The sequence below is a fragment of the Aotus nancymaae genome, unplaced genomic scaffold (assembly GCF_030222135.1).
Source record: "Aotus nancymaae isolate 86718 unplaced genomic scaffold, 86718_ANA_hifiasm-v0.15.2.pri h1tg000028l, whole genome shotgun sequence".
Taxonomy (NCBI): Eukaryota; Metazoa; Chordata; class Mammalia; order Primates; family Aotidae; genus Aotus; species Aotus nancymaae.
In genome coordinates this window covers 41,286,599-41,302,987 of record NW_026988441.1, presented here as the reverse complement: position 1 = coordinate 41,302,987, position 16,389 = coordinate 41,286,599, and the positions used below count along the sequence as shown (strand labels likewise).

Genomic DNA, 16,389 nt, shown 5'->3' with positions numbered 1-16,389 from the left:
GAGGGGCGGCCGAGTTGCGGGGAGAGGCGGAGTCCGCCAAAGGCTGAAGCGAGTTCACCTGGAAGACCGTGTCCCCGCCGGGCAGGACATCCACGGGTGTTCGCCACACGCCCGTCACTGGGGCGGCGGGGGTTGGGTCCTAGGGAACTATTCAAGCAGGACGGGCAGAGGCAGGGCCTAGACAACTGTCCAATCAGGGACGCCCAGTCGATATCCGGGGAACTGCCCAATTTACAGAACCGGGGAACGGACCGGGAAATTGTCCAATGAGGGTCGCTGACGTTAGCAGCAGTGTCCAATCAGAGGCGTGAGTTCCCGAGCTCTGTCCAATCAGGCCTCTGGGACGGGACGTGTCTGTCGTCCAGCCGCGAGTGCCTCGCCTGCCCCTAACGGTCCCCGGCGTCCGGGTTCCAGTCTCGCTCACCTGCGCCGGTCGCGGAGAAATCGCCCCGAGACATGGTAAGTGCGCCGGGGGGGGGGAGACGTTCCCGGGCGGGGCGGGGCGGGGAGGCGGGGCGGGAACCGGGGTCCACCTGAGACCGCGGCCGGGCGGGGCTGAGGGACGAGCGGGGCGGTCCCCGCGAGGGCGGAGCAGGACGAGCGCCTGGGCCCCGGGGGTCCCCCGCGGCCCCTCCTCCCACGCTGAGGCTGCGGCTGGGGCGCTCCGATCTCCGGGTCCCCGCCTGCCCCCGGCCCTGACGCCGCACAGCGGAAAGCGGCGCCCGGAGCCCGACCCCGGCCCCGTCGTCCCTGGGCTCCCTCGTCCCTGCGCTCCCGAACCCCCATTCACGCCCGCGGTCGCAGCGCCTCTGAGCGTTTGGCTGCGGCTTCGGGACTCCGGGACCGCCGTAGGCAGGATCGCCCGAGACCCCCGGGTGCGCTCCTGGCCCCCCTGGGAACCCGCCCTGGGCCGACGCCGCGGGGCCTCCTGGGGTGCGGGTCCGGGGTCGGTGCCGCCTCCTCCGGCGCTCCCGGGGCTCAGCTCCTGGGAGGCCCCGCGCCCCCGGCCGCGGTCTCTGGGGGACCCCGGGTTCCTCCGGGGACAGCCTGGGAGCAGTGGGGCCTCAGCGAGCCGGCGGGGGCGTTCTGGCGCCCCCACCTACAGAGGCCTCCGCCCCCGCTCGCCTCCACCTCCTGGCCGGGCGAGGGGTCGTTCCGTGGAGAAACTGAGTCAGCAGTTCCCAAGTCCATCCGGAAGGAGGACGCTGGAGGAGCGACCGAGCTTCGGGGAGAGGAGGGGTCCTCCCCGGGATGAAGCCAGTTGGGCGCGCGAGGTTTCGTCCCCTGAGTCCCGGTTTCCTTCTTGGGCACTTCTTGTCCCCTCTGACCCCAAGATGTCTGGAATAGGTAAGGGGGAAAACCAAGGGTTCCTGGTCCCTGGGTTCTTACAAGGAAGAAAAGTGACTGAAGAGACCAGAGAAACCCACACCTGAGAGGGAGAGCGAGGACCCCAAAAGCAAATGCGCGCAGACCCACAGTGGGGACGCCTGGGAGGCTGGGGCATTCGTGTCCTGGGACTGCAGTAACCACTGACCGCAAACGAGGGGTAAAAACCACGGAAATGTCTCCTTTCACGATTCCCTGGAAAGTGTGTAGGAAGCGTCTCAGGTCTGTTCTGGGTAATAGCAAATGGGATTCCTTGCTGAGGAATACCACCTGAGTTGGAGGTGGCAGGGGTTCCTCCTCGTGGTAGCCTGGCCAGACTTGACCCCTGGGCTTGTCACTGTGAAAAGATTGTGTTCACTTCCTGGCACCTCCGTTTTTAGTAAATGAAACTTTTCATTTAATTCATAGAACTTGGAAGATAAAATATTTCCAGGCTGGGCGCGGTGGCTCACGCCTGTAATCCCAGCACTTTGGGAGGCCGAGGCGGGCAGATTACTTGAGGTCTGGAGTTGGAGACCAGCCTGGCCAACATGGTGAAACCCCATCCCTACTAAAACTACAAAAATTAGCCGTGTGTGGTGGCGGGTGCCTGTAGTCTCAGCTACTCGGGAGGCTGAGGCAGGAGAATCACTTCAACCCCGGAGGTGGAGGTTGTGCCACTGCACTCCAACCTAGGGGACAGAGTGAGACTCTGTGTCAAAAAAAAAAAAAAAAAAAAAAAAACAATTGGCCTGGCGCGGTGGTTCACGCCTGTAATCCCATCATTTTGGGAGGCCAAGGCAGGCAGATCACAAGGTCAGGAGATCGAGACCATCCTGTCCATCATGGTGAAATCCCGTCTCTACTAAAAATACAAAAATCAGCTGGGCGTGGTGGACGCCTGTAATCCCAGCTACTCAGGAGACTGAAGCAGGAGAATCTCTCGAAGCCAGGAGGCAGAGATTGCAGTTAGCCGAGATTGCGCCACTGTAGTCCCTCCTGGTAACAGTGAGACTCTGTTTCAAAAAAAAAAAAAAATTCCAACGAGGTGGGTTTCAGGAAAAAAATTTAAATGTTTGTCTTACATTCCATTTGTTAAACATTGCCTAGAGAGTGTGTAACTTTCTCAGATCTGTTATCTTTTCTTTTTTTTTTTCCACTTCTGTAATATATTTTCTTTTATTACTGTTATTTCTTTGAGTTCTCTGTTGCCCAGGCTGTAGTACAGTGATGCGATCACAGCTCAATACAGCCTCCACCTCCTGGACTCAAGCAATCCTCGTCCCTCAGCCTCCTGAACACAGGGACTCCAGGCGCAGGCCACCATGCCTAAGTTTTGTATTTTTTTTTTTTTAAGGGATGGGGTCTCACTATGTTGCTCATGCTGGTCTCAAACTCCTGAACTCAGGTGATTCTCCCTCCTCTACCAGCCTTGTTCTTTTCTTTGCAAAAGGCCAACTTGGCCAGGCATGGTGGTTCATGCTTGTAATCCCAGCACTTTGGAGGCTGAGGCAGGTGGATCACGAGGTCGAGATCAAGACCATCCTGGCCAACATGGTGAAACCCCTTCTCTGCTGAAGATACAAAAATTAGCTGGGTGTGGTGGCACACACCTGTAGTCCCAGCTACGCGGGAGGCTGAGGCGGAAGAATTGCTTGAATCTGGGAGGCGGAGGTTGCAGTGAGCTGAGATCGTGCCACTGCACTCCAGCCTGGTGACAGAACAGGACTCCGTCTCAAAAAAAAAAAAAGGGCCAACTTTGCAGGCAGGGCAATCCAACAAATAGGATTCCAGGGCCTAGACTTCAAAATGTTCCTGGGGAGAAGCAGCCCTGAGAAGTAGAGGAAATCTCCTTTCCACTATAGGTGCAGAAAAACGAATACATTTCCACAAAACATGTTGCAGGTAAATTATGAAAATTTACCAAAATAATGTTATTCTCCCTGACACGGTGGAGAATTTTTGGCAGTAGATGATTCTGTTTTGCTTCCAATACTCCAGTACCCTTTCCTTAATTCTATAATACATTTTCTTGTCGCTCCTGAAATAGGTAGAATACAAGATATTTTTCTTGTTTAGCTGACAATTTGTCACGGCTCCGTACGTTAAAGTGTTCATCAATTGTGTTGCCGGCCCTGACACTGATCAGATTTCCCCATACCCAGGGGCTGCCTCAGGGTTCTGTTCTTTGTTTTTGTTTTTGTTTTTGTTTTTTTTTGAGACAGGGTCTCACTCTGTTCCCTAGGCTGGAGTACAGTGATGCTGTCTCGGCTCACTGCAATCTCTGCCCCCTGGATTGAAGCAGTTCTCCTTCCTCAGCCTCTCAAGTAGCTGGGACTATAGGTATCTGCCACCACACCTGCCTAACTTTATTCTTTCTCTTTTTCTTTCCTTTCTTTCTTTCTTTTTTTTTTTTTTTGAGAGGGTGTTTGGCTCTTGTTGCCCAGGCTGGAGTGCAATGGTGCTATCTCGGCTCACCGCAACCTCCGCCTCCTGGGTTCAAGCAATTCTCCTGCCTCAGCCCCCCGAGTAGCTGGGATTACAGGCACCCGCCACCACGCCCAGCTAATTTTTGTAGTTTTAGTAGAGTTGGGGTTTCACCATGTTGGCCAGGCTGGACTTGAACTCCTGACCTCAGATGATCTGCCCTCCTCAGCTGCCCAAAGTGCTGGGATTACAGGTGTGAGCCACTGCACTTGGCCATTTTTTTTTTTTTTTTTTTTGGCATTTCTGGTAGAGACGGGGTTTTCGCCATGTTGGCCAGGCTAGTCTCGAACTCCTGACCTCAGATCATCTGCCTGCCTCGGACTCCCAGAGTGCTGAGATTACAGACGTGAGCCACGGTGCCTGGCCCTTCCACAGAATTATTATGGAAGGACCCTGTGAAGTAGGGTGAGACCATACGGCATTATTGATTTCACTCGTGCTCTTCAGGATCCTGGACTGACTCAGCCAGTTTAATCATGGCCACTCTGACTGGTGTGAGATTCCGTTGACTGCAGTGGAATTGTTATTTTTATTTCAGACTCCTAGGGCACATGCAGGTTTCTTACAAGGGTATATTGCATGATGCTGAGCTTTGGGCTTCCATTGATCTTGTGACCCAGATAGTGGACATAGTAGCCACGAAGGGGTTGTTCACCCCTTTCCCCCTCTGTCCCTCTATATGGAATCCCCAGCGTCTGTTGTTTCTACTTTTATGTCCGTGTGTGCCCAAGATTTAGTTCCCACGTGTAAGTAAGAGCATGCCATACTTGGTTTTCCGTCTCTCTGTTCATTCGCTGAGGATAATGGTGTTCTGCTGCATCCATGTTGCTGCAAAAGATGTGACTTCCTTCTTTTTCATGGCTGTGTAGTATTCCATGGTGGGTGTGTTCCACATTTTCTGTAATCCACTGGCCATGGTCACCTAGGTTGATTCCATGTCTGTTGGGTACCAGCCCAAGCCCGTACGTGGGTGCCCTTAGTCCCGGCGGTAAGGAGGGACGGAGAAAAGGAAATAAAGACGGGGACACAAGAGTAGAATTTACAGCATGGGTCCAGGGGACCAACGCAAGCGTGGAAAACGCGTTGGCCCCGAGCTCTGGGCTCCAAACACTTTTATTATGTGTTTAATCTCATTGATCTTATGGGCGTGGAAGGGGAGGGTGAAGGGGTAGGTAAGGTAGCCAGGTGGGTGGAGAGCACTTGAGAGCCTTCTAAGACAGGCTAAAGTAGTGCTCTGAGTTCATCACCAGTTGTTATCTGGGTGCGGCTGCATCAGAAGTATAGCAGATGAGGAGCCACCCGGTCTGACCACATCCGGTGCATCAAGGGGCTTTTATCTCTGAGCATTGAGGACATAGAGCAATTAAAATCACTCCACATTCCAGAACCTAGACAGACCCTGAGGTGTTCCGTGATCTCTGCCCTCCAAAGCTTTTCTCCTCCTCGCCAACTCCCATCTGCAAAGCCCCTCCTGGATCTTGTGAGCAGAGGTCGCCTCCCTTCTCAGAGATCTTGGCATAAGCCCTCCTGCGAGGCCCTCATGCAGTCTCCATGTTGAGAAGGCATTCGTGGGACCAGACCAGTATTCCCTGCTCTGCAGCCGCCGCGCGGTGCTCCTCGGTGTCACTGCGCTCTCGGATACCTTCGGCCTCCTGTTGCCGCTGGATCTCTAATTAACTGCACCAGTAATATAGTTTAGTTCAGTGTATAAACTTCAGTGCACTGTGAGCCAAGCAAGCTTGTAGTTATGTAGCTAGAATTGACATAGGTCTCCCCTGGCCATCTTGACCCACTCATGTCTTTGCTGTTGGGAACAGTGCTGCAGTGAACACACCACTGATGCGGTTTTGGTAGAACGATTTCTTTTCCTTCGGTAGATACCAGTAGCGGGACTGCTGGATTGCGTGGTAGTTGTGTGTTTAGTTCTTTGAGAAATCTCCGTTTTCCGTCCAGGTTGCACTGCGTACGTTCCCGCCAGCCGTGTGTGACCGTCCCCTCCACAGCCTTGCCGGCATCTGTCGTTTTTTAACTTTTTCGTGATAGCCGTTCTGACTGGTGTGCGACGGTGTCTTACTGAGCTTTCTATTTGCATTTCTCCGACGATGAGTGGTGTTGAGCAGTTTTTCACATGTTTGGACCACAAAGGTCTTAGAAAGCCAGGGGGCTTGTTACCTTTCTGTATCATTCCCTTCCCGACCCCGTTATTATTTTTTACTGGAGAGAAGCACCAGTTCCTGCACAGCACAACTCTGGCCAGTAAGTCGGACTTACCGGAATGTCTCCCAGGGACAAGGCAGTGCCCTGAGTGCCAGGTTAAGTGGAAAAGAAGTTCAGGCCCCCAGGGGACATGTAGTCCCCTCAGAAACGCCTTGCTTGTAGTGGTCGGGACACCCCATGCAGGACATCGATTGGGCAGGCAGTCAGCTTAGCAGGACCCCGGGGTGACCTCCCGCTGTGGACCTCCTGTCCTAGGGTTCTCGGTGTAGACCAAATAACTCAGCTGAGTCCTCAGCTTCAGAGGCTCTGCCTGAGGCTTCATTTTCAAGCAGTTTTGTGTGTCCGTGATGCCAGTTCATTCCTCTGTGGTATGGACGACACCTGGAGGGTCCTCTGTGGAAAGTTCAGGACCTGGGACCACTTGCTGCTGCCTCAGTATTGTCAGGTGTGACCGGAGGCTTAGCAGCCACCTGAATTCAGAGCACTCACAGCTGTGTGGGACACTTCCTTCAGGAAGAGAGGGACGTTTCGGTCACACTTCTGAAAAGAGCAGCTTGACTTGAGACACTTCCATTGGAGAGCAAGCCAGTCCTTCATGGGGGGCAACTGTGAGTGACCCAGAAGGACCGGCCAGTACCCGTGATGTTTCTCATCATCCAGGGCCTTACCCAGGAGCGTTCTAACTCTGCAGTGTTTCCTGAGTTAGAGTCCTGTTCACGGAGCCTAGCCCTGCTCTCGGGCAGCACGGCGAAGGCTGAGTTAGCAGTGGACACAGTGAGGATGAACGCGCAGTGGGCAGTGTCAGGTTTTAGCCTGGAGTCAAGTCCAGGCAGTTGGGATCTGAGTTCGGAATTCTATACAACACTGAAGGCTTTTCTTCTGCAGCAGTAAAGCCTAGATATTGCTGGGTTGGACAGCTGTGTTCCAAAATCAAGTTGCAAGCAAGAATTTCCTAAGCCCTTTCGGTCTTGTGAGTCTTAGAGTCCAGACGGACCCCGTTAAAAATATGCACATCCGGCTTGAGAACTGTCAACCCTTGAAGGTCGTGAGAAACAGGTTTTCCTAAGACCACATTAACAAACTAAAAACTGCTACTTAAAGTTCCAAAAGTGTGTCGTCACTTAGAGATTGCCTTTCTTTGCATTTGTTCCCTTTTCCCTGAACCTCCAATAGGAGAAATGATAGTAAAAGTCAGTTGTGGAGACCTAATCTGACTTCTCATACTTAGAGTTTAATTCCAATCCGTGCACCACGGGCAAAAAGCAAGGAAGTTGCGTCTCACTATCACTTAAAACAAAACTGGTTCAGATGATCCCTGTAGTGTTTTGAAAATCACAGAGGTTGCCGTTTTCTTTCATTTCTGTCATACAGGCAGAAGCAGTCGTATTCCTCGTCTCTCAGAGCTTCCGGTAGCCCCAGGTCTTCCTTTGCTCGCGGCCCCGTAATTCGTCTCTACCTGCGTCTTCACATGGCCGCCTTCCCTGTGTGCTTCTGTCTGCATGTGACATTTTCCTCTTGTAAAGACACCAGTCATATTGGAGTAGGGCCCATTGGATTAGAGGATGTCATTTTCATTGATTACATCTGCAAAGACCCTATTTACAATTAAGGTGATAGTCACCGGTACCAGGAATTAGGACACGGACACATCCTTCTGGGGGACCACTTGCAGCAAACCTCTGGCAGTCAGTTCAGCATTCACAGGGCTGGCATTATGCTACCAGGGAAGACCGTGGCTGCTCAGGAGGTAAGGCAGAGGGAGGCAGGGAACACTCCAGCCTTTTTTTTTAACCAGCAGCAGGTTTTAAAAAAGCCTGGCGTGTCCCCTGCTTCCCCGGGGTTTACCTAAAATTCTTCTCCAGCCTTGGGAATCGGTGTAACTTTTCTTCCCTTCCAACGCAACACAGACTTTCACCGTTTTCCTCGCCCAGAGCTTAGCTTTCAGAACACGGGGCCCTTTCTCCTGCCTGGAGGAGGAACAAAAACCAAAGGCTGCTGTTTGTTTTCTTGTCTCATGGCCTGCATGGCCAAAAGCAGCCAGGACACCCTGCGAGCCCACCCTGCTGCAGCTGGATCTGTCCGTTCTCGCTCTGTCATCTGCTAACTCTCCCAGCAGACAGCTCGGCCGTTGTTTCATACCATGGATAGACTCCACAGCCACCCAGGCACCAACGGCTTACCAGCCCCGACCCCTCCATCCTTCCTTTTCCCAAGCAGTGCTTTTGCCGTATTTCAGTGAGTCAGGGTCATCCTAGCAATCCCACCTCTTGTGCCGACTGTGTCAGCGACCCCAAGACCACTCCTGCATCCTACTAGTAGGAGTCACAGGGCACGACATACAGTCATCCTCATGACCGTGCTTTGATACGACAGAAGGACACGCAGCAGGATCAGCAGTGGGAAGGGACATGGGGAGAAGTGCACACGAAACCCGATCGAGCTTTAAGGAGTGTTTTCCCAGTGGAGTCATGTAGGGTGCATCTGATTCCCCCAGCAATGAGTTGTGACAACACATGTGAAATGGCCACTGAAGAAGCTCCTTGGAGACTCACTGCCCAGGAATTTTTTTTTTTTTTTTTAAAGATGGGGTTTCACCATGTTGGTCAGGCTGGTCTTGAACTCCCGACCTCAGGTGATCCGCCCACCTTGGCCTCCAAAGTGCTTGGATTACAGGCATGAGCCACCATGCCCGGCGGAATTTTTTTTTAAAATGAAGTTGTGTTGCCCAGGCTGGAGTGCAATGGCGCAATCTTGGCTCACTGCAACCTCCGCCTCCTGGGTTCAAGCTATTCTCATGCCTCAGCCTCCTGAGTAACTGGGATTACAGTCCTGCACCACCACACCCGGCTAATATTTGTATTTTTAGTAGAGCTGGGGTTACACCTGTTGGCCAGGCTGATCTCAAACTCCTGACCTCAAGTGATCCACCCGCCTCAGCCTCCCAAAGTGCTGGGATGACAGGTGTGAGCCACTGTGTCTGGCCGGTGCCCAGGCTTTTTGTTGCTGGCTGATCACATAAGCGTCCTCTGCCTGGCATGTACACAGATTCCATTTCCAGAAGGAACTCAGTTGTTGAGCATTAACAGTGGTGTTTGCACCATGAGTAACCTGAAGTAGGGCAGTGTGAACCTTCCCAAAACCCAGGTTCCCAGACACCAGCTAAGGACAGCATTGCCAGAAAGCCTTTCTAAAGATCAAGGCTAAGGCTGGCAGTGTTAACGCCTTTCTGCATATGGGAACTTTATTTTTTAAAACACTGCAAATGTACTGCACTACAAGCTGTTAAAGCTGACCCAGGCCGGTCGTACTGTTCCCTGTACCAACACTAGGGTGCTGTAGGTCCTCTGCTACTCTGTTGAACAGGCATGTTCTAGCATCAGAACTGCCACGTGACCGTATTCTGTCTCCTGCTCACAGATGTTAGTGAGTTTATCTTTTTCAGAAAGCAGAGTTTGAAGGGACCGTACATCTCAGTGATTCCTGTGCTCAGGGGTTGAGCTGTCATGCACCTGTGCCCCATATGGAATATGGAGATGAGGAATAGAGAGTGCAGCGTCTAGACGGATAAGTGGGGAGTCGCTTCCTCCTGGAATTAGAGACATGGAATTTTGTAGGAAGGCACTATGAGTCCTTTCTGTCTTTTATAACCATGGCAAATTCATAGTCAAATGGTTTGGACTTCAGTTAACTCCTTTGCAAAGTGGGACTCTTAACCTTATCCTTAAGGTTAGCAATAATTATTATTATTATTTTTTTGAAACTGAGTCCCACTTGATCGCCCTGGCTGGAGTGTAATGGCATGATCTTGGCTCACTGCAACCTACACTTCACAGGTTCAACCAATTCTTGTGCCTCAGCCTCCTGAGTAGCTGGGACTACAGGCATGCACCACCAATGCCTGGCTGATTTTTTTTTTTTTTTTAATTTTTAGTAGAGGTGGGGTTTTACTATGTTGTCCAGGCTGATCTTGAACTCCTGACCTCAAATGATCTGACCACCTCAGCCTCCCAAAGTGCTGGGATTACAGGAATGAGCCACCATGCCGGCCCAAGAATCCTTTTTCTTGGCTCTGGTGAAGAGTTGTTTTGGCATTGTATACATCTCACTCTGTGTTTATTTAGTGAGCTTGCCTGTGTGTATGAGAGAGAAAGAGCACACGCGTGTACCCACGTGTGTGAGACAGAGCAATCACTCAGAATTAATTTTTGGGCTTCCGTCACTGAGGCTTGAAGTGTAGGGAATGTGTGGAGTTCTATGTTCTCATGTCCTTTTCCTCTTTCCTAAGGTCTAATTTCTCAATAACTTCTAGTTTCCGAGTTAAAATTAATACATCTCAAAAGAATGTTTTCTTTTAGCCAGTTGGACCTTGAGTCCTTTAAGATGCTGTGGCTACCTGACCCTTGTTGCAGCGTGGGTCCTCTCAGGCCCCTTGGCCTGATGTTTGGTGAAGGAGGCAGAAGGGAATGTTCCCAGCCCTTCAGTGTTTTTTTGTTTTTGTTTTGTTTTGTTTTGTTTGAGATGGAGTCTCACTCTTGTCCCCTAGGCTGAAGTGCAGTGGCATGATCACGGCTCGCTGCAACCTGTGCCTCCCAGGTTCAAGCGATTCTCCTGCCTCACCCATCCTGAGTAGCTGGGACTCCAGGTGCTGGCCAGTATGGCCAGCTAATTTTTGTACTTTTAATAGAAACAGAGTTTCACCATGTTGGCCAGGCTGGTCTGGAACTGGTGACCTCAGGTGATTAGCCCACCTCAGCCTCCCAAAGTGCTGGGATGACAGGCGTGGCCACCGTGCCCGGCCAGTGTTTTTATCCCTTAAAACTTCATTCAGTTTTGACCCTGTGTTTTCTGTGTTGCCACATGATGTGTATAGCAGGGAAGGAGCTGAAACGGTTTGTGTGGCAAGGGATTGATGGTCTTAAAATGCAAATATTTGTTTCATTTTTATAGCATTTGTTTGATAGCTCCACTGTGGTCTGAATCCTTTTGATAGAGAGGAATGTCTTTAATTGGTCACAGTGAAAGTACAGAGATAAATTCAGTGTGTTAATGGTCCTTTGAAATCTATGAGGAAGTGAGTGTAGACAAGATGGAAAAGGTGTGAAGCTGAGTCTCAGGGTAGATGTCAGGGGACCACAGAGTCTTGTTTGAACTACGTACGCATTGAGTACCGTGCTCCTGGGCTGTCTCAACCATCCTCCCATAAATACATTGAATGTTTTAGGACTCAGTGGTCTTTGAGGACGTGGCTGTGGACTTCACCCTGGAGGAGTGGGCTTTGCTGGATTCTGCTCAGCGGGACCTCTACAGAGATGTGATGCTGGAAACCTTCCGGAACCTGGCCTCAGTAGGTAAGGATGATGTCATTCCTTCTTTCACTTATTTAGAGAACAAGTATTTCTTACGCATCAGACCTGTTCCAAGGCTTGGAATGTGGAGAGGGAATCAATTGGTAAATAAGACAGATGTAGTCACTGCTGTCATAGAACTAGAGTGTAATAGCTTTTCCATGAGAATGAGAATCTGTGTTTTTTTTTTTTTTTTTTTTTTTTTTTTGGAAACGAAGTCTCGCTCTGTCACCAGGCTGGAATGCAATGGTGTGATCTTGGCTCACTGCAACGTTCACCTCCTGGGTTCAAGCCATTATCCTGCCTCAGCCTCCTGAGTAGCTGGGATTACAGGCGCTCATCACCACACCCAGCTATTTTTTGTATTTTTCTTTTGCTCCTCTCCCTCTGTCCATGTGTTCTCATTGTTCAGCACCCGCCTGTGAGTGAGAACATGTGGTGTTTGATTTTCTGTTCTTGTGTCAGTTTGCTGAGAATGATAGTTTCCAGGTTCCTCCATGTCCCTACAAAGGACACAAACTCATCATTTTTTATGGCTGCATAGTATTCCATGGTGTATATGTGCCACATTTTCCCTGTCCAGTCTATCATCGATGGGCATTTGGGTTGATTCCAAGTCTTTGCTATTGTAAACACTGCCACAATGAACATTTGTGTGCATGTGTCCTTATAATAGAACGATTTATAATCCTTTGGATATATACCCAGTAATGGGATTGCTGGGTCAAATGGAATTTCTATGTCTAGGTCCTTGAGGAATCACCACACTGTCTTCCACAATGGTTGAACTAATTTACACTCCCACCAATACTGTAAAAGTGTTCCTATTTCTCCGCATCCTCTCCAGCATCTGTTGTCTCCAGATTTTTTAATGATTGCCATTCTAACTGGCATGAGATGGTATCTCAATGTAGTTTTGATTTGCATTTCTCTAATGACCAGTGATGATGAGCATTTTTTCATATGTTTGTTTGGCCTCATATATGTCTTCTTTTGTAAAGTGTCTGTTCATATCCTTCACCCACTTTTGAATGGGCTTGTTTTTTTCTTGTAAATCTGTTTTGGTTCTTTGTAGATTCTGGATATTAGCTCTTTGTCAGATGGGTAGATTGCAAAAATTTTTTCCCATTCTGTTGGTTGCTGATTCACTCTAATGACTGTTTCTTTTGCTGTGCAGTGTATTTTTTTTTTTTGGTAGAGACAGGGTTTCACCATGTTGGCCAAGTTGATCTCAATCTCTTGACCTTGTGATCCGCCTGCCTTGGCCTCCCAAAGTGCTGGGATTATAGGTGTGAGCCACCATGCCCGAATGAGAATCTGTGTATTAAGCTGAGTTTTTCTTTTTGTAAAGAAAGCTCCCTTCATGTCATCATTGTGGATGTGGCTTTGATAAGCCTAGTGAAGTTTGTTTTTGCAAGCCAGTAGAAATTTCATTATTTTTTAAAAATAATTTTTCTATGTTTACCAATATTGTGTTTATTGAGTTGCTTACCATTTTGGCCATTTTGTGTTTGACGAAGTCCTGAAATAGCTAAACTCCTCAGTGTCATTTTCACCTAACAAGCGCCTTCTAACATGATTTGTTTACTTTTTGGTTTCAGATGATGAAACTCAGTTTAAGGCCAGTGGGTCAGTTTCTCAGCAGGATATTTATGGAGAAGAAATATCCAAGGAATCTAAAATAGCAGAATTCACCAGAAATGTTTCCTGGGCCTCTGTTTTGGGAAAAATTTGGGATGATCTTAGCATTGAAGATCAGCATGCAAACCAGGGGAGAAATCTCAGGTGAGTTTCACTCACGAGAACACAGTATTTCAGGAGAGCATCTTAGTCTCTCATTAAACTTTAAATAAGCAAGCAAATGAAAACTCGTATAACCCTAGCTGCAAATTTATTTAATCCACGGAACTTTTACAAAAAATCTTTATTTAAATGTGGCATAGATATTGAGTGTTAGAAACATAATTCAGATGGAAACCGTGATCAAGAAACCCTAGGACGGGCATGGTGGCTCACGCCTGTAATTCTAGCACTTTGGGAGGCTGAGGTGGGCAGATTACTTGAGGCCAGGAGTTCAAGGCCAGCTTGGCCAGCATGCTGAAACCCATCTCTATTAAAAATACAAAAATTGGCAAGGTGTGATGGCACAGGCCTGTAATTCCAATTACTTGGGAGGCTAAGGCAGAATTGCATGAACCCAGGAGGCAGAGGTTGCAGTGAGCTGAGACTGCACCACTGCACTCCAGCCTGGGTGACAGAGTGAGACTCTGTCTCAGAAAAAAAAAAAGAAACCCTGTACATAAGAAACACTAATTTTTTTTTTTTCTTTTTTGAGACAGGGTCTTGCTCTGTTGATCCAGCTAGAGTCTAGTGGCATGATCTTGGCTCATTACAATCTTCTCCTCCCGAGTTCAAGCAGTTCTCCTGCCTCAGCCTCCTGAGTAGCTGGGATTACAGGCCCCTGCCAACAATTTTTGTATTTTTAGTAGAGACAGGATTTCACCATCTTGGCCAGGCAGCCCTCGAGATCTTGACCTCAAAGAAACACTGTTTTAGTAATGGCAGTGGTCGGACCATCTTCCAGAGCATTTACTTTATCTCATTTTCAGACAATTCAGATAGGATGAAAGACCTATACTTTCACTGAAAATGGTTAAAATGCAATCCTAATACTTCTAATAGATACTAACAAATCATCATTAATGAAACCATCAGTAACGTGCTTCTCATTTTCAGTAAAAGTCATGTGTTGGAGAGAGTCTGTGAAAGTCATGATCAATGTGGAGAAGGCTTCTGCCAGATTCCAGATCTGCATCCATACAAGAACATTCCTCCTGGAGTGAAACAGTATGAATACAACGCATACGGAAAAGTCTTCATGCGTCGCCGCACATCCCTCAGGAGTCCCATCACTGTTCACACTGGACGCAAACTGCATCAGTGCCAGGAATGTGGGCAGGTCTACAGTTGCCGTTCACACCTAAGAATGCATGTGAGAACCCACACTGGAGAGAGACCCTATGTGTGTAAATTATGTGGGAAAACCTTCCCTCGTACTTCTTCCCTCAATCGGCATGTACGGATCCACACTGCTGAGAAAACCTACGAATGTAAGCAATGTGGGAAAGCCTTCATTGACCTCTCCAGTCTTACTAGTCATCTCAGAAGTCACACTGGCGAGAAGCCATATAAGTGTAAGGAATGCGGGAAAGCTTTCAGTTACTCGTCAACGTTTCGAAGACACACAATAACACACACTGGAGAGAAGCCGTATAAATGTAAGGAATGTGGGGAAGCCTTTAGCTATTCCTCAACTTTTCGAAGACATATGATTTCACACACTGGAGAGAAGCCACATAAATGTAAAGAGTGCGGGGAAGCCTTCAGTTATGCTTCGGCTTTTCGAAGACACATGATAACGCATACTGGACAGAAACCCTACGAATGCAAACAGTGTGGGAAAACCTTCATTTATCTCCAGTCCTTTCGAAGACATGAACGGATTCACACTGGAGAGAAACCCTACAAATGCAAACAGTGTGGGAAAACCTTTATTTATCCCCAGTCCTTTCGAAGACATGAACGGACTCATGGTGGAGAGAAACCCTACGAATGTGACCAGTGTGGGAAAGCGTTCAGTCATCCCTCATCCTTCCGCGGACACATGAGAGTGCACACGGGAGAGAAACCCTATGAGTGCAAGCAGTGTGGGAAAACTTTTAATTGGCCCATATCTTTACGAAAACATATGAGAACACACAATAGGGAGAAACCCTATGAATGTAACCAGTGTGGGAAAGCCTTCAGTTTGTCCGCCTGCTTTCGGGAACATGTGAGAATGCACCCTGAAGACAAATCCTATGAATGCAAGCTATGTGGGAAAGCGTTCTATTGCCACATATCCTTACAAAAACATATGAGAAGGCACACTGCAGAGAAACTCTATGAGTGCAAGCAGTGTGGGAAAGCCTTCAGCTGGCCTGAACTTTTGCAACAACACGTGAGAACACACACCGTAGAGAAGCCCTATGAATGTAAGGAATGTGGGAAGGTCTTCAAATGGCCGTCATCTTTACCAATACATATGAGACTGCACACCGGAGAGAAACCTTACAAATGTAAGCATTGTGGGAAAGCATTTAATTGTTCCTCATCCTTAAGACGGCATGTGAGAATACACACTACAGAAAAACACTACAAGTGCAATGTGGGACACCCTCCTGCAAATGAATTCATGTGCAATGCTTCAGAAAAGCCACACCAGGAGAGAGAGCTGATCAAAATTGTAAATGTGGTACTGCCTTTATGAGTTCCTCATCCTGAAAGTGCACAGTTAAGGAGTTTGTCTGTAGTTCATTTGCAAATAAACTTGTAGGTGAAAAGCAATCCTCTAAGTACTCCTAGCTGTCCTACGTGAATTTTAACATGTAGTTTTTTTTTTCCTTACAATTCAGTAAATAAAACTTTCTTCTTACATTTTTTGGACTCATGGATGATTTGAAGTATATTATAATATGCAAGTAGGTTCAGGTTTAGTTTCTTAAATTGTAACTGACTTAGTGTGGCAGATACGGGATCTCACTTCCCTATTGTATTTCCCACCTTTCTTCCTGGGAGTGTTTGTATTGTTGGGCCAGAGGAGCTTTCTTCCATCTTCTTTCTAAGAAGTAGTAGGCAGAATTTTGTAATTATGCAAAATCGTTTAAAGAGTGTAGTCTCAAATGAATTGTCGTTTTTAATGTTGGCCCCTTGCCATTTGTCTCTGCTTGCCATTGTGAATTGGACACTAGGCTTTGACTCCTGATACGACAGAAACATCTAGAGCTGCAGATAGTTCTGCATTGTTATGTCAGTGTGGGTAATGTTAGGAACTGCATTTTCTGGACTGCATTTCCTCTGATTCCATGTCCAAGTTTACCAATAGCAATAACCTGAATGAAATTTTGAATGAAGAACTGAAGTCATCACTGACCTT

The 16,389-nt window shown here is 48.5% G+C and overlaps 1 protein-coding gene across 1 annotated transcript; it reads left to right on the top strand.

Annotated features, from left to right (window-relative positions):
* The first annotated feature begins 354 nt into the window (after positions 1 to 354).
* ZNF555 (zinc finger protein 555) lies at positions 355 to 15,890 on the top strand. The gene is made up of 4 exons (XM_012436226.2): positions 355 to 459; positions 11,291 to 11,417; positions 13,016 to 13,199; positions 14,151 to 15,890. The coding sequence occupies exons 1-4, from the start codon at positions 457 to 459 to the stop codon at positions 15,721 to 15,723; spliced, it is 1,887 nt and encodes a 628-aa protein (XP_012291649.2). The 5' UTR covers positions 355 to 456; the 3' UTR covers positions 15,724 to 15,890.
* Positions 15,891 to 16,389: the final 499 nt, after the last annotated feature.

Coding starts and splice junctions, on each gene's coding strand:
- ZNF555 (XM_012436226.2), top strand. Junction 11,418..13,015: donor CCGGAACCTGGCCTCAGTAG/GTAAGGATGATG, acceptor TTTTGGTTTCAG/ATGATGAAACTCAGTTTAAG. Junction 13,200..14,150: donor AACCAGGGGAGAAATCTCAG/GTGAGTTTCACT, acceptor TCTCATTTTCAG/TAAAAGTCATGTGTTGGAGA.